This window comes from Taurulus bubalis (genome assembly GCF_910589615.1).
Source record: "Taurulus bubalis genome assembly, chromosome: 6".
Lineage (NCBI taxonomy): Eukaryota > Metazoa > Chordata > Actinopteri > Perciformes > Cottidae > Taurulus > Taurulus bubalis.
In genome coordinates this window covers 24,113,083-24,138,575 of record NC_136594.1, presented here as the reverse complement: position 1 = coordinate 24,138,575, position 25,493 = coordinate 24,113,083, and the positions used below count along the sequence as shown (strand labels likewise).

The 25,493-nt window shown below is 43.7% G+C and overlaps 2 protein-coding genes across 15 annotated transcripts in view; both read right to left on the bottom strand.

The window, feature by feature from the left end:
- The window catches only part of camk2d2 (calcium/calmodulin-dependent protein kinase (CaM kinase) II delta 2), a gene marked incomplete at both ends in the record, with an annotated part of 31,421 nt that extends 11,285 nt beyond the window's left edge, over positions 1–20,136 (bottom strand). For all 14 annotated transcript variants that reach the window (XM_079219509.1, XM_079219501.1, XM_079219507.1 and 11 more), the window contains 5 exons: positions 164–229; positions 1,091–1,145; positions 2,478–2,537; positions 16,822–16,916; positions 20,075–20,136. In XM_079219509.1, the coding sequence (XP_079075635.1) occupies positions 164–229; positions 1,091–1,145; positions 2,478–2,537; positions 16,822–16,916; positions 20,075–20,136 (338 nt within the window). The remainder of the gene's footprint in view (positions 1–163; positions 230–1,090; positions 1,146–2,477; positions 2,538–16,821; positions 16,917–20,074) is intronic.
- Positions 20,137–23,396: 3,260 nt separating this feature from the next.
- On the bottom strand, positions 23,397–24,422 carry cxcl8a (chemokine (C-X-C motif) ligand 8a). Its single transcript, XM_079219430.1, has 4 exons — positions 24,270–24,422; positions 24,024–24,156; positions 23,817–23,903; positions 23,397–23,700 (listed from the first exon to the last, which is right to left on the bottom strand). Exons 1-4 carry the CDS (start codon positions 24,334–24,336, stop codon positions 23,688–23,690), a joined length of 300 nt encoding a protein of 99 aa, XP_079075556.1. The 5' UTR covers positions 24,337–24,422; the 3' UTR covers positions 23,397–23,687.
- Between the last annotated feature and the right edge of the window lie 1,071 nt (positions 24,423–25,493).

Here is a 25,493-nt window from a genome sequence, read left to right as displayed (position 1 = left end):
TTTGGAGACACGGCAGCTGTATCACACTATCCGAGAAGACCATATGTGAAACACACAAATATAGCGCACACCCACACCAGTAACAGGCAGAGATGCATAATGGCTGCTGTGTTCAGCAGTGTGTGTGTGTGTGTGTGTGTGCGTGTGTGTGTGTGTGTGTTACCTTGCATCAGCCTCACTGTAGTACTCCCTGGCTACAATGTCTTCAAACAGCTCTCCTCCTGTCACCCTGGGGAGAGACAGAGAATGTGCGCGTCACACTGAACGTTCCTCTCTCTCTGTATCGATGACCGAAACTATACTGTCCTTGCATTCGTAGAGATCCTCACACACACACACACACACACACACCATAAAGTTATTACATGTGTGCATATCTTATCAAGGCTTATATGCGCACCGATTTGCCTCGAGGGCTTTCTACACACACACCCACAGGCTTATCCACCACACACACACACACACACACGCACAGGAGGAGGGGATGTAGGTCAGGAGCCTATAACACGTGTTCTTAATAAGTACCATAACCTAGATATGCAGAGATTCATGCAATTTTTTAAAATTAAAACAGGGAGCTCTTGTGCAAAGATTAGATGGTTACTTCCAGGTGTAGGTGGTGTGTAACGTTGGAAGATTTGAATGTACATGGCACCAAAATAACAGGAGACAGTATTTTACTTGCAAAGCCTTATTTCCACCTACTCCAACTGCATATTTTTCAAGTATGTAAATATATACAAATCAGAGTAATACCTATATTTAGAAGTGTAAGTTCCACATGTAAGCCCACATGTTGAGCATGTAGTGCATAACATGTCATTTTGGATGCAGTCAAAGTCTTTACTCGACATTCCTTAAGTTGTATGGTGCAACCTGGCTTTGTAAAGTCTTGAACTACTTCACTGGGCTTTACTCACAAAACATATACAAATAAAAGTTAGAAGGGAAAGTAAAACAAGTCAAAACATGTGAAAATGGGTAGCGATGGTTACGATTGACAGGGAGTGTGTGTGTGTGTGTGTGTGTGTGTGTGTGTGTGTGTGTGAGAGAGAGAGAGAGAGAGAGAGAGAGAGAGTCTGCTACTCACAGATCAAACACCAGATAGTGGAAACCCTCTTCTGATATGCTTTCATGGAGTCGTACTGTCGAGGAGATTTAACAGGAACACAAACACAGGGCGGAAAAAGTAAAGAGACGGAAGAAGCAGAAAGCAGTCAATATTCCTCAACACAGATACTGCCGTTACTCATTATTTACACTTTCCTTCCTGCTGCTGTGCTGAATACAGTCCTAATGTGCAAAGGAGGGTAAATCAAGTAGTGCATCGTTAGTTACAGATAACATCAGCGATAGAAGTTTGGTTTATGAACGCAAACGGCAGCAACAGACCTGTACTTACACAGTTAGCCTCGTAATAAAGGAATATCAATATCATTTAAAATCCTGTGTGTGGGGAAAATGCTGGGTTTAATGCTGGTTAACCATTTGGTTTAAACACAGTGAGATGTTTGGATCCACTCAAACGTTTAGAGATTTAAAAAGAGAAAATAAATATGTGTACTGGCGGCCCCTTTGGTCCTTGATCCTTGCAGATGTGCTGTTTTAATCCAAGGTATTTACATACAGAGTCTTTAGTATTGACAAGTCCATAATGCCCTCAAAGCCCACTGAGCATTCGGCTCTTAAGACGTGAGAATTATACAATATTTCACATAACGCCTTTTTTCTCTATTTTTTCTATTTTAGAGGAGACACTACAAGTGAATATGTAAAAGTTGTAAATAAAAGATATATACCACCATGAAACGTCCCATGGTGATTACTTACATTAAGACATTAAGTATTCTTTGTATTACAAATTTCCATATTATATATTTTTTAAGTATTCAAATGAGGCTTTATCTTATTATCTTATAAGTGCACATTTTTGGTACTTTTCCAGAACAGAAATCTGAATATTGGACCAAGACAGGTTTACAATTATTGTTTCATTTTGTTGAAATCTGAGAGTCAATTGAATCTTGGATATTTCGTTTTATGCCAACGCTTTTTATCCTCAGACTTTATGAGGGCAGAAGTTATCTGGGGAAACTAAATGGCAGCTTTAGTGCAGAACCGAGAAAAGAGCAGAGACGGGTTCTATCAGAGGTGTAATGAGGAGGAAAGACTGTAAAGGGTCAGCCGGTTAGAGGGAAGGATTTCTGATGATTCAGCTGGGAAAGCACACAGATACATCATCATTACATACCTTTGTACACACACACACACACACACACACACACACACACACACACACACACACACACACACACACACACTTGTTTCTCTCATAACTGTGTCTCAAAGATGAATAGCCACAGCAGGATTCACCAGGGACCTGAACCGTGTGTGTGTGTGTGTGTGTGTGTGTGTGTGTGTGTGTGTGTGTGTGTGTGTGTGTGTGTGTATTCTAAGTTCGAGGACTCGCAGCTCACCGATGTTGGGGTGCTTCAGTAAACGACAAATCCTCGCCTCTCTCTCCAGCTTTTGATGATCTGAAAGAGCAAAAAACGCGAAACACAAGTTATTTTCAAATGCTCTTCGTTATCCTCGGCTATGATTGGCTTTCTGAATCATCCACCATGAAGTTGGCTGCAAGTTAGTTTTGACTCAGTGGAGGATGTTGTCAGAGGGTGTTTGTGTACTTGACATTCACACTCCTGTATGTACAGTATGTAAGTGTGTGTGTGGGGGGGGGGCTTTGTCCTTTTCCCTATCGGAGCTTCAAATACTTGACAAAAAAAACATGCAAGGCTGCAATCGGAATTTAACTTCACATCCTAAGGCCAAATCTAAAATGTAAAGAGCATTAGCTCTCTCCTGGCTCTAAACATGTATTCAATCGCTTACAGCATGCTGGGAATGAGATACACTGAGAATTTTGTAGCTATCACACAAAGGATCTTTGTCGGGTATTTCATTCAGTGAGCCAAAGAAAAATCATGAAACCTGTAATAACTCATTTTGTGTACAACAAGCTATGAACCACACTGACATGTCACCTCTCTTTCAGCTCTGATTTTGGTCACCACCAGCTCCTGAGGGAAATATCTGGCTCTTTAGCTGCTAAATGCTCCACTTGTTCAGCAGTTAGTTGCTAACGATGTGTCTCTACAGTTTGGTGCTGAGCCAGTATTGTTTTTTTCACCCTTTTCACCGCAAACAGCTGCGTGTTGTAGCTGAAAACGAGACTGTTAGAGTGGCGAGAGCGCACCAAAACTGGGAAAAAGTAGGCCTGACAACCAAAGCAATGAGCTGAAACCCGCTGCAATGTAGCTAATGTCTTTTTCAACCCACACGCCACGAGGGAGTGGGAGTTGTGAGCCTAGATCAGCAGTGCACTTATTTTAATCTACACTGCACGCAAAACTTTTCTGAGCTGAACAACAGCCCCGTCCTCAAGGACAGCAGGTATTAGGGTTAGTGCTCCTTTCTGTGTGACCTGCTCACATGGCATCTCTCTCTCTCTCTCTCTCTCTCTCTCTCTCTCTCTCCTTGATGAGACCAGTCTGATTCTGTCTGACCTGGCGAGACAAGAGCGACTCTCAAATCTCCCCGTCTTGTCCAGCGACTCTGACTCGGAACAACCGAGAGCAGCAGTCGCTATAATGAGTGTTGCAGCGCGGCGCCGAGGCTGAGGCGACCCATTTCAGCGTTGCCTCGGGACACGAGAGAGTGTGAGAGAGAGAGAGAAAGAGAGAGAAAGTGAAGGAGAGAGAGAGAGAGAGAGAGAGAGAGAGAGCAGCGGGTTCAACTTTCTTTCGTTTTTTTTCCCCAAATAAAATAGGACGCCTATTTTTCACTCTCATCCGTGTCTCCTTCCTCTGCTCTTCTGGATGCTATGGAAACTGTGGACTGAAGACCAGCACAGAGCAGCAGGCAGCGTGTTCCCATTATAGAGACAGGTATCTCTTTTGTTTGTGTCGCCCGGGTGCATCCATAGGAAACAACAACTAACTGAGGGCAGCAGTATTTTTAAACAAAAACTCAAACTTGGTGTGTTCGTAAGTAAAGAAAAAAAATGTAAAGATAAGAGATGCCAGCATGGTACAGTGTGTTCACTGCGTCTGAAAGACTGTTCTCCCACACCAGAGGGTGGAGTGTATCAGGCGCAGTGGAAGAGAGGACGCCAGGATAAAATCCCAACAGTGAAATGCAAAACAAATGCAGGCTGAGCGGTGGCTGCACTCCAGTTAAAGCTAAAAATACAGGAGGAAGAAGTTGATTTAAAACCTGCCCTGGTACAGTTAGTTACAAGAACACACACAAAAAAACTCCCTAAACCAGGGACGAAGCGGTAGCCGTGTGCGCATTTCTTTTTTATATATATAGCCCAATATCACAAATTAGCTTCAAGGGGCCTTTTGCATCGGGACAGCATTCGACACGATGCTATAAGAGGTGACAACGGTGTAAATAAAACAGCAAATAAACTGGAGACGTGCACCCGCCCTCCCGCGGAGCACGATTAATCACACGGTAGTTTGAACCACCATCAGGGGCGGTGCAGAAGGCCGGCTAAAAGCGTCTGAAACAAACAAAAAAAAGGACTGCACGCGCTGCAACTAACGGGCCCCGGCGCTGCTCTGTCCCGTGGCCGCGAGCCTCCCGCCATATTGCCTGTGAGGGGGAGCCAATTTTTTCGCTGGTGTCTGAAGCGAAGTGCCAGCGGTCCAGACGGCCGGCATATCGGAACAGGCAGACGGGGCATCCTGACAGGCAGAGCCGGAAGCGAGGGCAAACGCAGCCGTTCATTCACGGGTCGCAGGGCCCTCTTGCTTTGTTTATTTAACGCACAATAAACATGTATTTCAAAGCTGGAAATCTGATGCGTCATATTAGGATATCGGCAAGGTCACCGATCTCTCCATCTCACTGTCACTGAAAGACACACACATGTTTGCATGGATAATAATAGACATAATACATAAAACCCCAATGATTAGTCCCAATAGTTATCCTAGTTTTATTTTGTTTTATTTTGAAGTCCTTGTCTCTTGTTTCCTCTGTGTCCCTGCACGTCCTGCCCTTGTGATTGTCTGCCCTGTCCCTGATTGTTTCCTCCTGTGTCTAATCAGCTGCACCTTCTCTGTGTATTTACCCTGTTTGTCTCCTGCCCCAGTGTGGGATTGTCCTGTGTGTTTGCCCGTTCAGATTCCTGTTTGTAACTCAGCTTTGGATCCGGTCTTTTGGAAACCTTGCCTTGTTTTTCCTTTAATAAATTGACTTTGCACCTTGCATCTGCCTTTGGGTCCTCTCTCTGGAGCCTCCCCTGACACAGACAGTCAGATACCGTGTCCTCATTTACAACTTCCTCACTTCATAGTTCATCATCACGGCCTTCTTCAGCGGACACATTTCTAGAAAGCATACAGTGCTCTGCTGGAGTCGACCCGGTCCACATGTTCAGCCCCCAGTCGTTCTCCTACGCACTGTAAAATAGATCTGGCATCCCACACACACACACACATGCATCACTCACCACGCACCCAAAATAGTTTTTGTATTTCTTTTTTTACATTGTGTTCTCTGGCCATGTATTTGAAGTCCTCCAGAACTTGGCGATAGTGACATAAGCTATTTGCTTTTTTAAATAATTGAATGACTATTTGAAAATTTGAAAATGACCCCTTCACTGATCCAGATGTATATATTTTTGGGGTTTATTTATTTACTACTTACTTTCTTAGATGTTCAGGTTAACAGTTATCCCGTTTGTACAGTCTATCATTATAATATCCGTCTTTAAAAAATCCACTCGGTCGACCTCCATTGTGAATGCAACGTTTTGCAGCCGACCCTCAGGTTTTGAATGTCAGAGCTCCCAAATATATAGACATAAAGACATATATCTTTTTAGAGCATGACCTGGAAATAAAACCTTTGTTCATGTATAAGATATTATGATCCCTAAATACCGTCTATCAGTCTCTGGCCAGTTTGAAAACAATGTGTTTCTAAAAATATGAAAACGTAAGGTGCCGCCGCCTCGATATGTTGCTTTTATCTGTCGCAGAATATCTGTGAGTGATGTTGTATAGTGATTTTAGGCCTCCAGCAGGAAGACTAATATAATACTATTAATACTTCAAGACATAATCCTTCCCTTTAAGCAATAAAAACACGATGCAAACACTGTCTTAAAGGTGCATACAAAGGCGGTCACGATAGGTTGGATCTCATTTTCCCTGCGCTGCAGCTCACTGAACACAGTAAACGTCTGTCATGTAACAGCCTGCTCGCTCCATCATTCCCCACCTCCACTTTCCTTTCACTCTCTCCCTCTCCTTCTCTCTCCACTCTCTCTCTCTCTCTCTCCCTCTCTCCTCCACAGGTAGTCCACCTCTCAGCCGGCTGGACATCTGTTGTCTAGCAACTCCTGCACCAATCAGAGCGTCGGGGCCTCTCCTCTCCTCTGCAGTGGAACCAGCCTTGCATGCAAATGGCCGACATCGAGAGTTCACACGCAACTACCGAAGAACTACAGACAGCGAGGCGGGAGCAACTTCCTCTGACGGAGCGGACGCACCTCGTGGAATACGTGTCATTTGAACACATCTCCGCTGAAACATCAAAGCGTCCACCGCGGACACGCATGAGCAAAGAAAGAATGAATGAATTGCAACAGATACACGATGCTAAAAGGAGCATGCGGGGCACTGTAATGCAAATTGATGAAATAATTAAAAAAACACACTAAATGTGTGTCCACGATCAATGCTTTTATCGCCCGTGCATGACATTAAAATAGCATTTTTTCACTTCAGCCCTCTGCCACTGAGAGATGTTTTTGACAGCGAAGATGAAAGCTCTGCAAAACTTGGAGACGGTTTCATGCTGTAATCTTCATGAGTAAATAGACACCTTCGCTGTGACTCGTAACAACTTCAGTGTCCTGGCTCTGTCAGAGACTTACTGTCAAACAGAAGACCGCAGGCACCAGCTGAAATGAATAAAATGGCACAATAGTGTGTGGACAACATGTCAAAAACGTAGATCATGATGTAATGTATTTAGGGCTGCGCAATGAATAAGCAAATGTGATCAAAGAAAAAATTATAATTGCAGGGAAGTCGTGGCCTGCTTCACTAAAACATCTTTGTTCGGTTCAGATCCCTGCAAAAGGTCGCAGCGTGATCACATTCAACACGTTTTTCAATGACAATGAGAATAATGACTGTAAAAATGATCATTCCCTCTGATATCACGAATCAAAATGATCACAATGAGATGGTTTTATCAAAAAGGTTCAGCCCTATAGTTTTAGTGCATTGCTTACAGTCAGCGCTACTGCTTCATAGAAAGCATGCTGCCTGGTTCTTTCTCTGTGGAGTTGGCAAACTTCTCCCTGATTCAAAGATATACAAGCCAACTGCATTGGAGCACAGAAATGGCCGCATGTGGGAGTAAGGGTTTGACGGTCCGCATGTTCGCCTGACGTTTTCATATTCGAATGGAGTGGAAAATCATATTTTACACCTTCACCTGAAGCGTCTGGCGCTGCAGTCGACTCTTGAGATTCCCCTCTCTCTCTCGGAGAAAAGAAAAGTCTCAGTCTGACAACAATGACTTCTGACTGGCTGACAAAAATGTTGCTTTAATGTACCTGTATGCGTGTGTGTGTGTGTGTGCGTGTGTGTGTGAAAGCTCGAGCCCTGCTTGCCACAGCCACTTTTGCTTACATAGTTATAACTGACAGCAGCATTTCTGCATAATGTGAAGCCGGTGTGATTGTGCAGACACAAGTGAAGCCACCCCAGTCAGCTGTTATCACTCAGGCATTCTGTCTGCATGGCGCTCTGTCGAGCGGCGAATAGCTGCACATAGAGAAATGTATCGCAGCGACCCTCGGGAGGGAGAATTTACGAATAGCGAGCGGTTCCTTTTCTCCGCCGCTTTTCTTCATTTTCCTTCAGTCTAAGTTGTTTTCTTCCATTTTTCTGATGAAGTTCAACATGCAGGAAGTTGTTTTATTGCATTGTTGTTGTTCGGCTGCAATATTTATCTGCGCCGTAAAACAATCCAACAGATCTGCTGTGAAAGCTGACTTTAAGAAACACGGTGCCGTGCAGCAGCAGCAGCCACGAGAGGCGGGAAGTCGTGCTTGTATTAATGGTCTCATTTGTTTACGGCAAGCCCAAAATGTTCTGTTGTAATTATATATTGCTGCATTATGAATGCAGCGCATCTAAATGGACAAACTCCGCACGGACACACGGCTCTCATTTACAGACAGCAGGGTCGCTGTGTGGCAGTCGCCGGCTTCGCTGACTCTGACCCTCTTGCTTTGGTCTCGCCATAAACCATCCTGTCGAAAATAATCTATTCCTCGGCATCAGCACTGCAGGTATGGAGCCTCCGCCCTGCCCAGAGTAGGATGTCACACTTCTAACCATATTTAGGACGACTCGGTTGTTGGTTCGTCGACAGCAGCAGCAGGGGAGCTTCCTTTCTGTCTCTTTTGTCTCAGCAACAGACATTTATTACTAGAGAAGTGTTTCCACAGGCTCTCTTTTGTGAGTGATGCATAGTTGCTTTTGAAGCGGCAACCTTTCCTGTTGACTTGTCCTGTTTTCAATCAAATAAGATAGAAAGCTGCTGAATGAGTAATGGTGTAATATGCTGTCATTTTCTGCTGCCATAAACCACCAATCAGAAGAACGATGTTGTCTGGTTTTACCAAGAGAGACAAACTGTGTACGCGAGTCAGAAAATTGATGACCCTGTATGTTGTAAAAATACAATATGTTGTAAAAATGATGTCACTGTGACAACGTGCTGTAGGCCAACAGGGAAGTGGTCCTTATTGGGAAATAACCACCGAACGCAATCAAGGCTGTTGATGTAAAAATGTCAGGCGTATGTGGACCTGGGAATTCATATGAATATTTCCTATCACATTTACTGCTATCATTATTTATTTTGGGGTTATTTGCTTTGACTGGAATCAATCTGTTCCTCCCGCGGAAAAAACTGCTGTAGTAATGACATTACATTTACAAGTGCAAAGAGCTGCTGAAGTTAAACGACATCAATCATGAACATTCTGCTTCATTCTGCAGTAATTTGCTTTGATTCCAATTTGTCATATAGACAAACAATTCAGTTCACAATATATAATAATCAATCATATGTTAATATTGATTTGTATAGTACTTTTTATACAAACATTAGTAGTGAGCTACATATGTATTATATATATGTATATATATGTGCTAAATAAAATCTGGACATGATGCATCGTTGTGAATAATGTATAATAAAAATATGAATAAGTTATGAACACTGATATCTTCATCTGACAGAGATCATAAACAGCGGTATAACAAAACAATGGACAGCCGATGCAGCTGTGACACACGTCGTATTTAATTGTCATCTCCTTGAAATGACGGCTCTGAGGCGAGGATGCCTCATTTTGTTGAAGGCCTGCTGCCTCTACTCCTCTCTCCTCGAGTCTCCAAAGAACGAGGAAAGGAATCAAGGAGACACGGTAGCGTGTGTCAAGTCTTGCGGCAGAAGTGTTGCAGATCCGGGGGCGAGATTCTCGTGTTGAACAGTCGCGGACAAAACGTCCTCCCTCTGCAAAGCCGTGCCATCAACAGGCTGAACTCTAAATCTTCCAAACTCTCACCTCTATTTCCCTCTCTGTCTCTCCACCGCTGCTTGTTTCCTCTTTCAGTGAGTTTCTGATGTGTCGCGTCCGCCACCGCACTGCAGCAGAGCGTACTGCTCTTTGTGCACTGTGTGCGCTTTTTTCTTCTTTTGCCTTTTGTAGTTTGAAGTCCTGCAAGTCTAAAAACTAACCCGACTCAGGGACGGACAGAGAAGACACCGACGAGACGTACAGAAAGCGGGAGATGAGAAAGAAGCAAGGGACAGAAATAGAGACAGAACGAACACCTGACAGAGAAAAGGAACAACATGTGGTGCGGTGTTCACTTGAAACATCTTCACTCTGGTTGACAAAGTTGTGGCGGTGACCTGATTTCTGCCTTTTTTGTTACCGACCAATTTCTATTTCTGATAACTTATACAAACACCGGTTCAAATTCCTTGTCAAATATATCATTGGCATTACGAAAGCTCCACTCTGTATCGCTGTTTCCCCGGCACAACGCATAGACCTCTCCGGTAAATGTGTTACCATCGACTCTGTTAATTAAGTGGCTGGTAATGGCAGTGTGACCTGTGCGCTACAGAGCGACTTCACACAGACTGGAACACTTAGCTACGCCTAATGGGAAGAGAGGGTGACATTTGTAACGTTAATGGTAAGGTTAGACTTCTATTTCATCAAAAGATGTAAAGCCACGTTACCGTTAATAAAAAATAAAAAAAGAACAGATAGTGGGGGAATAAAACTTAAAGGAGCAATATACAACATTCAGAGTGTTAATATACCAGTAAAGGACTATTATCTATGTAAATATAGTGGAGGTATCGGTCTACCTGAGCAGAGAGGGCATGTTGAGGTTCACCTGAATGCTCCCAATCTCGTAGTATGCACCTTTTAAAAGGGGAGCATTGATTTATTGGGCTGTAAAAATAGAAAATATAAATGGAATCTCGTCGCAGTATTATGATAATACAGACAAATTTGCCAACAACAAACATGCTCCGCAAAGCTAGCTTGTATGCTTGAAATTGGTCGATTAAGACGAATACCGGCGCCTCACTTCGACCGCAACAAAGAATTTCAACATTTTTGTTTATGTATTGTGTAAGAGATATGATGAAAGGTAACAATGCTGGCCGGATTACGTTTTCTATCAACAGGAGGAGATTATGAATTAGCTAACGTGTCTGAGAAGTTGCAAAAATGGTGGGTACAGTCAAATGTTCACCGAATGGCTTCATACAGAAAAGGTCTGCTGTTACTCGTAAGGACAAAATGCAAAGCATTTAAAAATGTTGAACTGAAACCGTGGTCTTACTTTAAATCCAACCACAGAGGGGATCAAACGTACCAACGTTTTGTTGGTGAGAGCAGTCTCAAATGTTTTACATCGTAGTCCATTGAATACCTTTGGATATTTTTGGACAAAATGAGCAGTTTGAAAACGTTCTCTGGGTAATTAGGATGATGGGCGTAATTAAATGAATCTGTCCAAACGGTCAATAACTTAATCGATCATAAAAAATAAACCTTAGTTGAAGTCCGAACCCTCACGCACGAAAGCAAATCGACCTGCTGCTCACGCCACAACAGGGTGGTCGAACAGTTTAATTAAGGCTTTTAATTGAAAGATGTAGTGGGGTGAAAGTAACATCCTCTGCGGACAGCAGCTAAGTAGTCCTCTCCCATGCGGTTCCACCTCCCCTCCCCTCCACAGGACCCAGAGGGTCCAATGAAACCATCCAGGATGCGGAGACACCGTCACCCTCCGCTGGTTCCCAAGAGGGGAAGAATTATGAGACTGATAACTTCCTTGCTTTCTCTTCTGAGGAGAAACAAAAGGTTGCTGGTGTCAGAGATAAAAAACTGGCCCCGGAGAATTGCCGGGAGCCTCGTGACGTACGGTAATGTCTGCCTTTATCTTCCCCGGCGTAATGCAGCCGCACGCACTTTGGACAAATGTGTCAAAGTGGTTTAATCTGAGCGTGGCGGTCTGGATGAATCCTTTACGAGGAGAGACACAACTCACATTTACAATCACAGAGAAAAAAGCTGCAAATTCAAACGCAGCCATGGAGCCCAGAGGATGCTGTTACTACGATAATAGCTGCACATCGGTCGCGTAAGAAGTAGCGCTGCTGAAGCAAAAATTATCTACTCAATCACATTACAAAGGAGCCTTCATGGGAATATAATTTCTGCTATTGAAACGGCAGTAATAAAAGCTTGTTTGTAAATGTTCCTTTGCTTAATAAAAAAGAAAAGAGGACAGATCATTAACTGGGTAGCTCCATGGTTACCACAAGAGCTGGCATGGCAACCAGCAAAGGATGCACGGCAAGGTTACCTATGCAATCTTTGAAACAATGCAAACCCACAAGCCCACACACCTTTGTTGCTTTTAATACTTCAAGGAACGTTCCACGTTTTCTACAATCTACCGGAGAGAACTTCCGGCTGCATTTATCCCCAATGCCTTCCCAATGCACGAACCTTTCCGACGAAAGCCAGATGTTTTGCAACCACATTCAACGCCTACTGCTTGTCAGAAATGAAGGGGAGAAGAAGAAAAAACATTTGCTATCTCTGCCAGCATCAAAAGGCAAAGCGGGACCTGTGGAGCGGTACTGACAACGAAATGTGATATTTACAGTTCTGGGAATGGGGAAATGTGTCTGCAACTTTGTGGCGGCAGCGCTATATCCATTTCCATCTGTTTTAATAAAACTTTTTTTTTTAAAGGAAATAGGAAATGCCTGGCATGTTCGGTATTAAGTGTTTTTACCGTGGGTGTCACTTTCGTGCCTTCCTTAAGCACGCATACGCCAGTCTCGATTTGGTTCTGCGGGGAATAAATAATCATGATGTCATTATTATCTGCGGACCCTTGTCTATTAATATGTTATAACTTCCCTCCTTCTTGTTTGGGAACACTTGAGACTAAAGCAATACGCTGGCAGGGAACGCGTGAGGCAGGAGGAAGAGGAGGGAGGACAGAGAGGGATTGTTGGGGGGGGGTAAATCAAACAGAGGTTGAAAAGGACAGAGGCAGAGAGAGAGAAAGATAAAGGAATAGACAGAAGGAGAGGCTGTACTCTGTAATTAAGAACGCCCTTGCTTCTCCACAGAGTCTATTACTCTTGTTCGGCACCGTTCTGTAGCTTCTTTCCGGGCCGAGCGACGAGTCGTTTTAATATTCCAGAATCCGGACATTTAGGAAACGCAAGCGCTGCAATTTTGATTATGGCTTACATTATTAATGACGCTTTGAGGGGGGGACGTTTTATCTGGCGACAGCCGGTTTTGTGGCAGCTGAAACTGTCCTCTAAAATGTATATGCAGCTGCAACTAATGAGCTGCAAATGAACTTAGGCTGCCGTCTGGTTGACGTGCGCTCTTTGCAACTCAACACTGTTTATTTCCATCGGAGTCGGTTTGGTCGAGGAAGGAAACGCCCCTCCGTGTCATTCTGATGTTTAAAGTATAGAGTAGACGTCTGAGGGATGGGTCTCTACTTTAATAATCCACCGCCGGTAACAGCTATATATGTGGTTATCGGGGCTGTGAGAAAGGAAACCGAGTATCTACGTTCAACCTTTAATCGCGTGATTGTTTTGGGCCTGTGAGGTGGGATGTCCTGTCAGCGTAAGGTTCGCTTACTGGATTTCTTCCAGAGCTTTTAGACACATCCAATAGCCTTCATCAGTGGATTGAGTTTGCACTTGGAAACTAACTGCAACTGAGCAAACTCTTTCTGCTGAGAAAGGCCAGGTGAGACGTAGCAAAGGATTTCTGTTTTGTCAATCTTTAATGATGTCACACGGAAACGTGAATAAATGTGAGCTGTCGCAGGTTTAAGTCTTCCATTAACGGTCCAACAATCGTGAAAGACAGATTCTCCAAATTGCCTGTCCCTTTCGGTCTTAACACTAAAACATTTCAAATCCCGAGAACATCCAAAAACACCCATGTGATGCATGTTTCAGGCCGAGCCTTTTTAGTGGGCTTTCTGGTTCGCCATAAAGGTGAGCATCGAGCGAAACCAAAAGCTGCTTTCAAAGGATGGAATATTTTCAATACCGTGTGTGTGTGTGTGTGTGTGTGTGTGTGTGTGTGTGTGTGTGAGCGAGATAGAGACACCGAGAGTGAGAGAATGACCAACATTTATTTTTAGCACCCAGTGAGTCATGTGGTCCCCCCCTCCCCCTCTTCTCCCCACTGATCCCTCCTTCCTTTCCTCCTCTCCTATCTCTCTCTGTGTCGCTCTCCCCTTATCTTTCCCTCTTTCTATCTCTCTCTCTCTCCCACAATCACATCCTCTCCCTCTCCTCCCTCCCTTCACTTCAAAGTGAGGCGAAACAGAGTCACAGTGACGCCGGAGGAGCGCAGGAATAAAGACCAATAAGGGAGGGAAGGAAAATCTTTATCTCGTCTAATGAGGGAAAACTCTCCATATACAAAAAGAAAGCGTGCATATTATATATATACATATATATATATATATATATATATATATATATATATATATATATATATATATATATATGTATATATATATACACCACTGAGGCAGACTGGCTCACACCTCAGCAACAGCTATCATCTCTGTTTCCATGACATTTCCACATGAAAAAAATAACAACAGCGCTTTCCCTTTCACTACAGGAACTGTCCATACGAAGGCGGGTCGGTTACGGCTCGGTGGATTGGAACGACGGGACTTTAATTAACGCGGTACACGTCCAGGAAATTGAATAGAATTTAATGATAACAACGTAATGAAGAGCGTCATCATCAACGGTGTTTTACAACGCGAATTTACTAAATCTTTTGTTTCCTCCCTCCTTGGAAATGGACATCTATTTCTTCACCCTGTCCGCTTCCCAAATGCAACGCAATGTTTACACAGGTTTTGTTTTTCGCAAAACAAAAAAAATTCTAAATATCTTTATTGCTGTGGATTCAAAACCTACCCGACTCTTAAGACAAGCTGACAGGGTCACACAGTGGGAAATGAAGCCAGTGTGCAGATACACTAACAAGTACAATCTGAGGGATTACAGACACACAAACACACGCACACACACACACACACACATAGCTGCATGCACACACACACACACACACACACACACACGGCCCATCAGAAGCAAATACAAAGTGACAAAAGATTGCAGACAGAGTCATAGTGACAGGACACTGACGCATGCATGAAGGGAGAGGGCAAATATCCAACTGCTGTGAGGGATACGACGTGCCCACACACACACACACACACTTAAATGTTGACTTTCCCATCTCTCTTTCTTTCTCTGATTATCTCCCCCCCCCCCTTCTGCTTCCTATCCTTTTCTTCCCACTCTCTTTCGCTCTCTCTTTCTCATCACTGCTTCCTCATTCACTGGCTCATCTGCTGCTCCTAATGAAACGCTGCATAATCAGGATTGCAGATTGCAGGACTGTGGCTGGTCCTATAGGCCCATGTGTGTACGCATACCCAGGAACACCAAACACACATACACACACACGCACACACAGTGCATTGATCTGCCCTAAACCCTTTTCAATTTGAGATACACACATGCACATGCTCTGTAAAACACACAGCAGTGGAGTTGGGTTGAGGCGGGTCATGATCCTGCCAGAGAGAAGGGAATCAGAGTTGCAATTCTAGGGCTTATCGCAGAAAAGAGGGTAAGACCATATCTGACACGGCAGCATGCCCGCACGTAAACCTTTACACACACAAGCACCCAAACGCACTCGTGCACACCCGCAGATCTTCATGCATGGGAGGTGAGCGATAACCCTTTGCAGTATTTTTGGAAACTCTGTCCCAGCATGCAAGCGGTGAGACACTGATCCGCCTGCCAAGGTGTGTATAACCGACCCCGCGCTCAGCGAGCGGGAGGGGTCAACACGGGCAGGAGGAGAGAGAAAGGAAAGAGAGGAGAGCGGCATGAAGGGAGCAAGGAAAAGAAGAGATAAGAATGAAAGCCACAGAGGAGGAGAGGTGGTGAGGTATAGGAAGGAGGGGTGTAAGGCGGGAAAAGGAACCTGGTGAGTCTTGTAAATCAAAAAGAAGCGAGAACGAGAGAGAGAACAGATGAAAAAAAAATGGGAGGAAAATGCTAAATAGGGAAGAAGAGTAAATGCCAAGGAGCCGAGAACATGCAGAGGGAGGAGGAAGCTGCTGGAAAGGAATAAAAGGTAAAATACAGCAAAGAGGGGGAGGGAGCGGCTTGGTGATAAAACCCACACACCACATCGCTGTAAGACACACATCACGCGTAGCCACGATGAAACTATAGGCGGTGGCACAGCGAGTGCACAGCAACAGTCAAGGTCACTTCCAGTAAACTATTACAAATGAAATTAGACGGCCGGGTCTCACGTTCGAGGAGGCCCGGCATCGCCGTGTGGCGACAGCAGCTCATTGGCCGTCGCGAGGGCAAGCAAGCTGGGACAAAGCCCACCATTGGCTGAGGGCGAGGGGGGGCCCACAGCACACATACACAAAAAAGCACAACGCTCCATTGGTTAGTAATCGCGAACACGCTGTTGGCGGTTCCTGGGTCACGTGCGTGCAGCGTGCAGCGTGCGTGCGAATATAAGTGTGTGTGTGTGTGTGTGCGTGCGTCCAAAGCCTGCAGCAACCAGGCCAACGGCTACAATTACAGTGACGGATGTGAAAGAACTGGGTCGGCTTCGCAGAGAGAGCTGCTGCCCCTGGGAAGACGAGACCAGCCAGAGCCCCCTGAATCAATACGGAGCACATGCGCATGCACGCACTCAAGGTTGTATGTGACAAACATTTACTTAGAAAACCAAAAAGGATAGATGTGAATAGCTCAACAAACAAAACCAACAGAACAAATCAAAAGTGCAAGCGGGCAAACGCCATTTACTTGAAACATTTTCTGTTGTGTTCTATCCAGATGTTTCTCTGGCCCGTGTGCCCGTCTGTCTTTACCTCACTGACTTTCCCCTCTCACGGGCCCCAGAGCCTGTTGTTCGGGGGCCGTGCAGCTATACGATCTGAGCTCACCCACGCAAAACCGGGTGGCACTTGGGGCGTGTTTGTCTCTGCTCTGGCGGCTGTTGTTTGCGTATACGTGCACGTTGGGTGTTTCTGTGCATGGTGCGTGTGTTCCTTTTACCTCTGGCGGAGAGCTTCTTGGTGTTGATGATTTTGGCAGCAAATTCCTGTCCATTTGAGATCTTCACACACCTCCGCACCACAGAGAATGCGCCCCTAGAAAGTAACACACACACACGCAGATGTAGTTAATGAAAAAAGCTCCAAGTAACATGTGATGATAAAAAACTAAATTACCAAAGTGTACCGTTTTGCTTTGGGAAATCAACCAATCAATAATATATATATATATATATATATATATATATATATATATATATATATATATATGTATATATATATACATATATATATATATATATATATATATATATATATATATATATATATATATATATATATATATATATATATATGTATATGTATATATATAGCACCTTTCAAACTAATTGAATGCAGCAGAGCACTTTACAAATTATTGACCAGACAAAAAACAAGATGAAATGAAGAGAAGATGGGATGAGAACTTAATGTTCCAAATTAAGTTAAGAAAAAAATAGTAATATATATATATATATATATATATATATATATATATATATATATATATACATATACATATTAGAATAAAATAAGAAATAACATATGTGTTAAAACCATATCATACAAATACATGAGACACTGTATAAAACTAAGCAATAATAATTAAAAAAAAGACATAAAATCACAAAACACCACACAAAAGACTATTGATATTATAAGAATATTAATATGTGCAGCTACTCTCAGGAGCTGAACACCCTCTGGAAGGCCGCTCTGGCCGCTCAGGTGTCACAGAGGTGAGTATCAACCACCATGGCTGTACTCAGAACGAAGTTGTACAGTCTCACTGTACCGTTGAACTACACTAAACGCGTGGGATGTGCTATCTCTGCAGCTCCTCGCCCCCGTAGCTCTACAGCACGCACTGTCCTCATCGCTGCACGAGACCACGGGCACCGACAGAAAAAAACGTGCCCACCAGCCGCCTGCTGCTGCTGCTGCTGCTGCTGCTGCTGCTGCCTAAGCCATCCGTGGTTTCCGGTGTTCCAGGCACATGTATGAAGATAAAAAAACTATAAAAAACTAGGTCAGCTATATTTGAGGGGGGAGAAAAGCAGAGTGCTGTATCCCTCCATCTCCAAGCTCAACCATCCACGGAGACTTCCGCCTCGGCTCCTGCGGGGCCACGCATGCGGGCCTTAGATGCACTTAAAGACAGGGACACCGGAAAGACACGAGGATATTCGTCACCTCAAATGACCCCTTCTTTCGCTTACTGTACTTCTAACGGCGGACTAAGTGTGTTATATTAGATGGTTAAATGAGTGTTAACAAGTGGGGCTTTGCGGCTATATGCAATCTCTGCTGCGTGTACACAACGCGCCATAAACACGTTATCTAACGTCCTCTGGAGTGAGCAGCTTGCCACTAAAGCTTACCTCTAATTTATAGAGGATTTGGTAAAAAGGAAATCATAGCATAACATGTTATGCAAGAATCTGACTTGACTATACGCTGCATAGTCGCGCTAACATGGCACTGAGAAGTGCATCTGCCAAGCTGAGTCGGCACAGTGCTCCGTAGAAGCGTGTGTATGCGCGTGTGTGCGTGTGTGTGTGTGTGTGTGTATGTGTGTGTGTGTGTGTGTGTGTGTGTACAGTGGATTTGCACACTTTCGCATTGGAAAGTAAAGACGAGGCCAGCCAGCTGGGAGCAGGTTCCAGGGCTAGCAGCCGAGCCATGATCCTGTGATTGTGTTTTTTGGGGGTTTTATTTAGGGAAAAACGCTGTGCATGACTTCATTGTCCAATTATGTAAGGATTTTTTAAAAAGACCACTTGGCTTTATCCTAAATAAGGTGCCGGAAGTATCAAAAACCTCAAACTGATAGAATAGATATATTAAGATCCATGCAGATACACACTTTATTCTAGCTTTCTGTCTGAAGGAGCTTCGTCGGACCTTCAGGTATACGAAGCTCCTTCAGACCTAAAGCTAGAATAAAGTGTGTATCTGCATGGATCCAAGTGTGCGGATATCTATTCTGACCAGGAAGGTTTTTGTTGCATGCCTTAACATCACGTCATAGCACACCGTTATGCATACTGTGTTCTGGAAATGTCCAGGATGTTCTTTCATTTCACTGAAAAAAATCCAACCATCTCCCATATAATATTAAAAACTATACAGAGGAGGCTGAAATCAGATTCTGAGGAGAGGGCGGGATCAGGTGAGCTAAAAGGTATCTGCTACTCTAAAAGTCATACACGCCTGCATTATTAACCACAGATGGTGCACGAGATGAGGGAGATGGGAGTACATTTGTGGTTCTCTTGCTTTTGGCTACAGATATATCTGACTTGTGTGGGCAGACTGCGGGTCATGATCACACAACGCACGCACACACACACATACACACACACACACACTCACGCCTGCATGCGCTGCTCTGTCCGTCTCCCTCTCCCTCTCCCCCTCTCCCTCTCCCCCTCTCCCTCTCCCTCTCTCAGGGGTGAGGAATCCCCTCGGTCTGTGTCTGATAATTGACCGCAGCTCGGCGCTCGGCTATGGGGGGAATGTGTCATCGCCAGCGACATGGTCTGCTGTCGCATTACCGAGCGTGTATTTCTGTCACGCGGGGAGGAGGAGGAAGACAAGGAGGAGGAGGATATAGAGGAGGAGGAGGAGGAGGAGGAGGATTTCGGGAGATGGAGGTAGCGAGAAAGGGAGAGGGATGTTTGTTACCCAATTTCACCAGTTTTATATCCCCCGATACATTTCACCCCGGTTCAGTGTACAACATGGAGGGCTCCTGGCACCCCCAGGTCCAAATGCAACATCCGTAGCCGCACAGGGTCGGGATGGAGATGGAGATGGAGATGGAGGCAAATGACGACAGGCTCGGTTCTTTCGTAAACAGGGCTTCTTCACATGAGGGATTATAATGCCATTGCACAAGCATTCATGATACATGATAGTGTATTTATCGTCCCCTCCCTTCCCCTGATGCATCACTGCATGTGTACACCATCATCCCAGCGCGCGCGCATGCACACTCTCTCACACACACACACACACACACACACACACACACACACACACACACACACACACACACACACACAGGCTCCAAAAACGGCACAGGCACACACAGAGAGAGCCCGGAATCAGCGTCCCCTATAAGGCAAGCGGCCTATTACATAACAGGCTGACATTTCCTCCAGATGATACAACACATGAACATATATTTGTAAATATATACGCGTCCTTACTTCCCCAGCTCCTCGAACAGCTGATATTCGTCGGTGAATCTCGTGCAGATCGTTAGCGCCATCCTGAAGGAGGTGACGGAGACGCGGGATGGGGTGCACTCACAAACGGAAGGGCTGTCCGCCGGACTCGGTCGTCAACGCCGCCCGGTGTGTGTGTGCGTGTGTGTGTTTTTGTGTGTGTGTTTTTTTGTGTGGCCTGGACCCTGCAAGCCGAACGGAGGGATTCATGCACGGCTGGAGCGCATCGGCGGGAGGGAGCTGGGCTGTGGTGGGGAGGATGTCTGCGGTAAAAGACGCTGGCTGCCCTGCGCGCGCGTTTGTGCCTCAAACCTGGACGAGCGAGCTTCCGGTGTCTTCAGCTTCCTCACATGCGGCGGCTTGTCACAGCTCGTAGACGCAGCATTTTTGTGTGCATTCCGGGAGCTGTGGTGCGCGTCGAAGCGTGTGCGAGTGTGTGTCCGTCAGACGTCGCACTATACCGCACCTACCACCGGCTGTGCGCTCAGTCCCGCCCCTTTGCCTGCATCCTCACGCGGGCCAATAGCACACAGGGGATGATGATGATGGTGATGGTGGTGGTGGTGAAAGTATTATTAATAATAGTTGTGTTATATCGTGTTAATATGTACCTTTATAGCTATAGCATTACGGAGAGAAAACGTAAATGTTTATTTAAATTACATTTATCAGGAAGGGGGGTAAAAAAAGTAGCATTATTATTGAAGCATTTATTAAGTAGTTAATTCATGGCTGAAAGAGAGGTAACCGGCTGCATGTAATCAATAATCAGTGTACATGTTTTCTTAGAATTGTGGTTGTTGATTTGTTGCGTGAGAATATGTTCTCGTCATGTTAGTGTAAAGTTGTTTTTTATAGTAATCTAAGTATATAGGCACGTTGATGGAGAGAATATGCAGAGCTTTATCAACTTTATTCTTGTTCTGCTGCTAGCTGTAATCCAGGCATGGCCCTGCAGAGACCTTTGCCATCTGAGGACGAAGAACCCTGATGATGTCATCCGGGTTGTTCCGGCTTGGCCTATGGACTATGGATTTATTTTATTTTATAAAGAAGAAGGAAAAGCAAGCTGAAACTATCAATTACTTTATTTATCAATTAGTCTGCAGATTATTTGTATCAAGCTATAAATCTATAAAATACCCCCCCAAAAAATATATTACAGTAAACTATCATCACAATGTCTCACAGCCCAAGTTGACATTTGGCCAACAGCCAACTCCCAAACATCTTAAGTGTACCACCAAAGAAGAAAGTGAACAGCAAATACTATATATATATATATATATATGTATATATATATATATATATATATATATATATATATATATATATATATATATATATATATATATATATATATATACATATATATATATATATATACATCCATTTATCCTTCTGGATAAATGATTGTCTCTTCAATGCATATTACTAACTCTACTTTCTTTTTCCATGGATTCGTGGCTGCCTGAGGACCCCGGTCCTCCCCCTGGGATGCCCCTCCTCTCTACCTCCTTCTGCTTAATGGGTCGTGGCTATCTGGATCATGGAAAATGCCTACTACTCATTATATGAATAATTTCTGTCACATTCATTGAATGTGCTGTAACTCTGTTACGTTATTCATTCTGGCCACATGACATCTATTGCTTCTGTCCATCCGGGGAGATGGACAGATGCAGTTTTTACTCTCTTTATTGGGGGAGTTTTTCCTGATTCGATGTGAGGTCCCGGGATAGGGATGTCATGTGTACAGATTGTAAAGCCCTCTGAGGCAAACTTGTATTTGTGATGTTGTTGTGAAAATAAACTGAATTGAATTGAATTGAATATATATATATATATATATATATATATATATATATATATATATATATATATATATATATATATATATATATATTGGGGAAGCTGCAACCAGTGAAACTTTGGCTTTTGTTGTGTTGAAACACACGGATCGCACAAGGATCCAGTGTCTACCGCCAGACTTACCCATGATCTCACACATGAATCTGCTGTTTTGATTTAAGCCACTCTTGTTCAAATCTGTCGGAGGTGCTTTTTAGTTGTTGGTTGATTCAAGGATGATCCAACTGTCATTTCAAAGTATAAAGAACCCATTGTGCTTGCATCATCCCATTGACAAACAAACATGCAGGGATCGGCCGGTTAAGGCAAGTGACTTCTGGTAGATTCCCAGGCTTTACTGGCTTACTGGATTTATTGGTGCACTTAAGAAGTACAAGTATGGTCCAATTAAAGTCTGCTGACAGACTCATGTAATTAGCTTTATCAATACGGAAGACTAAACGTAGGGTTGGGCCCTGCAGGGCCGTGGTCAACCTGCTGCCGACTGCTGTCCCGTAAGGAAGTGTTTGGAGTTGTTCCAGGACAAACTCTAAACCCTTCCTCGTGTGGAGAGAAAAGGGTGTGCAAACATTACATTATCATCAGCTGTGTGTGTGTGTGTGTGTGTGTGTGTGTGTGTGTGTGTGTGTGTGTGTGTGTGTGTGTGTGTGTGTGTGTGTGTGTGTGGTGGTTTTGAGTACTTTTGTGGTTGAAGATAGTATGTTTAAATAATTCTTACAGTCTAACTTTATTTGCAATTTTAAAGTCATCAGCTAAAGTCTAGAGTACCGGTTTCCTTCAGTTTCGTAGCAACTGTACATGTTATTGGTTAATCTGCTTATAGCACTGCATAATAATAGTTCCAAGCACTCATGAATAATGCTTTACATCGATAATCATAAAACATTATCAAGCATTTTATTATGACACATAAGGTCAAGTATCACAATATTTCATTATTGCTGGTCACTCAATGTCATTTTTCTTTTTTTTTGCAATGATAATCAGTGAATTACATTATAATCCCCATAGCAGTAAAACATTATAATATTTAAACAATGGATTATCACAACCACTATGATGCATTACTATGTTATATAAGTTACTCTAAATGGCCATTGTTTGCTTTGAGTAAAGTTACAAAATATGATGAGTTTTTTCCTGATCCGATGTGAGGTCCCGGGACAGAGGATGTGTGCAGATTGTAAAGCCTTCTGAGGCAAATTTGTAATTTTTGTCTGTACAAAATTAATTTAATTTAATTTAATAGAAAGAAAGAAAACATGACCATTTCAATGACAATCAATAATGAATACTGCATTACAGTAACAAGCGTCACAGAAAGTGTGACCAGTTGCTGAAGTTAAAACTCATCTCGTGACTAAAACCTCTGAAGGGGCGAACAGCAGGAAAGACTAATCATGTCTATTAAAAGAAAGAACAAACAAAGAAATTCGATATAAACTCTTTTATTTCAACAGGTTTGATATTGAGTCTAAAATACATTAACATTTCATAAATACAACAATAAATATGTTGGACTCTTAAGTTAAAGACAAGACACACAAACAAGCAGAGGCTACTTATTAAATAACGTGTTTGATACAAACATAACCTCAGTGGTTGAATTCCGTCGCCTTTTTTGAAAAATGAGGCCAGTGGGAAGACAACAAATACTTTTTGGTACTTTTCATCAGTGCTTTGCGCCGACTCAGACTCATGAAGCACATCTCTGCCGGTCCGTTCAGCGTCTTTTGCTGCAGAAAAAGGAAGAGAGGAGGAGGATTATTGTGTGCGTCAAAAGTGATGGGTGACATCGCTAAATCACCACTGCGTGGTCCGTTTTCACTGTGTGTGTTTGAGCGGCACTCACTTGGACATGATCCTCTTAATCACTTTCTTCACCCAGTGAGCGTTGGGGTTCAGGCAGACCTTTTCGCCGGTGTTTCTCAGAGTGGCACTGCAAACACCAAGAGAGAAAACATGAGGACAAGTGCGATGCCAACAGGTGTCAACGACTCAAAACAGATCATGGTCGCCATCTAGATGGGTGGCGGAGGCCCTCGAGATGAGCTCTTACATGATCTCGGGCTTTCCGCAGTGGGAGTTGACGGCAGTCAGCTCCAGCGTCTCGATGTAGTAGCGGATGTCTTTGCTCTCCGTCTTGATGCATTTGCAGTGCAGCTCCACTCCCAGGCTTCTCAGACTCATCCCTGCGAGCAGACAAAGGAGTCACACATGGTCACAAAGTGCAATGAGCAAGTGCAATAGGCAAGTGCGAGACAATGGCGTCACGTTCAGGGAATGAATAAGGGAAGAAGCTTACCTTCACTGGCGGCCAGGAAGGCCAGGAGCACCACAATGGAGGCGGCGAGGACTCTGCTGCTCATCATTTTTTCTTTTCTTCTTTCAAAAATACTGCAACGATTAACTCTGAAGATGAAGAAGAGCTGTTGGAAGGCCGTCCGATGAAGCTTGAATGTTAATAAAGTAGAGAAGGAGGTTTGTTGAAATCTGCTGAACTCTTCTTCTCCTCAGTTCCTTCACTCCTCAGCTGTTTGAATCTAGACCTGGAGAGGAGAGTCTTCCTCCTTTATAGCCGGCTCTCGGAAGTGACTCACTTGTTGCGCAATATGGGGCTGTCTGCAGCTGAGTGGGAATTTTTTTGCTGAGAGTTTTTGACAGCTGATTTATCAAGAGGGTCTATGTGTGTCAATAATGTGGAGTGCTCATTTGGAAAAACACAGTGACTAAAAGTTTGTAACCAATTTGCCGGTGTGACAAATGTTCTTGAGAAGAAATACCTTGTGCGTTAGACCTGACTATAAACACATACAAGCGGCTGATGAATGTAACCCTGGGGGTGGGGGGGAACTTGTCATCTCAAACTTTACCTCCGGAAAGCGGGCTTTGGTGTAGCATGAGTCCATCCATGACTTTTTGTCACTTAAACACAATAACAAGAATCTTCAAACGCTGAGCTGCGTCATCTTATTGAGGTTTTCTTCTCAACTCTTTTTCCCAAGAAAAAGAAAAAAAAGTGTTGTTCAATGCAATCAATCGAGAGAAACGTCACATGGTTACAGGAATAAGAGCATGACATTCCTGAAGATGTCTGGCAGTGAGCCAAATACACCTTCATGAGAAAGGAGTCTGGTGCAACTTCAACAGGCTCAGACACATCTGCTTCTGTAGAAACATAATGGGTCAATCTTGCGGTTTGACACACTATTTAATTAATTGTTTCCTCACAATATGCGCTGATTAAGTCTGTTATGAGTGTAGCAACTTTCATTTGACCCATTTCTTTATTGAAGTTAAATAAACCTCAGAAATACCTTAAAGTAGGGACGGAAGAAGTATTCAGATTAAATGTACTTTTTATAAACAATAACCACACTGAAAATACTACGAACACAATTCCTGCTTTCAAAACCTCACTGAAGTAAAAGGATAGATAGATAGATAGATAGATAGATAGATAGATAGATAGATAGATAGATAGATAGATAGATAGATAGATAGATAGATAGATAGATAGATAGATAGA

What these genes read in the sequence shown, in the direction of transcription:
- cxcl8a (XM_079219430.1), bottom strand. Translation starts at nt 24,336, where the DNA reads ATGATGAGCAGCAGAGTCCTCGCCGCCTCCATTGTGGTGCTCCTGGCC. An exon ending in CTTCCTGGCCGCCAGTGAAG is followed by an intron (nt 24,157 to 24,269) that starts GTAAGCTTCTTC and finishes GTCTGCTCGCAG; the next exon opens with GGATGAGTCTGAGAAGCCTG. An exon ending in TGCGGAAAGCCCGAGATCAT is followed by an intron (nt 23,904 to 24,023) that starts GTAAGAGCTCAT and finishes TGGTGTTTGCAG; the next exon opens with TGCCACTCTGAGAAACACCG.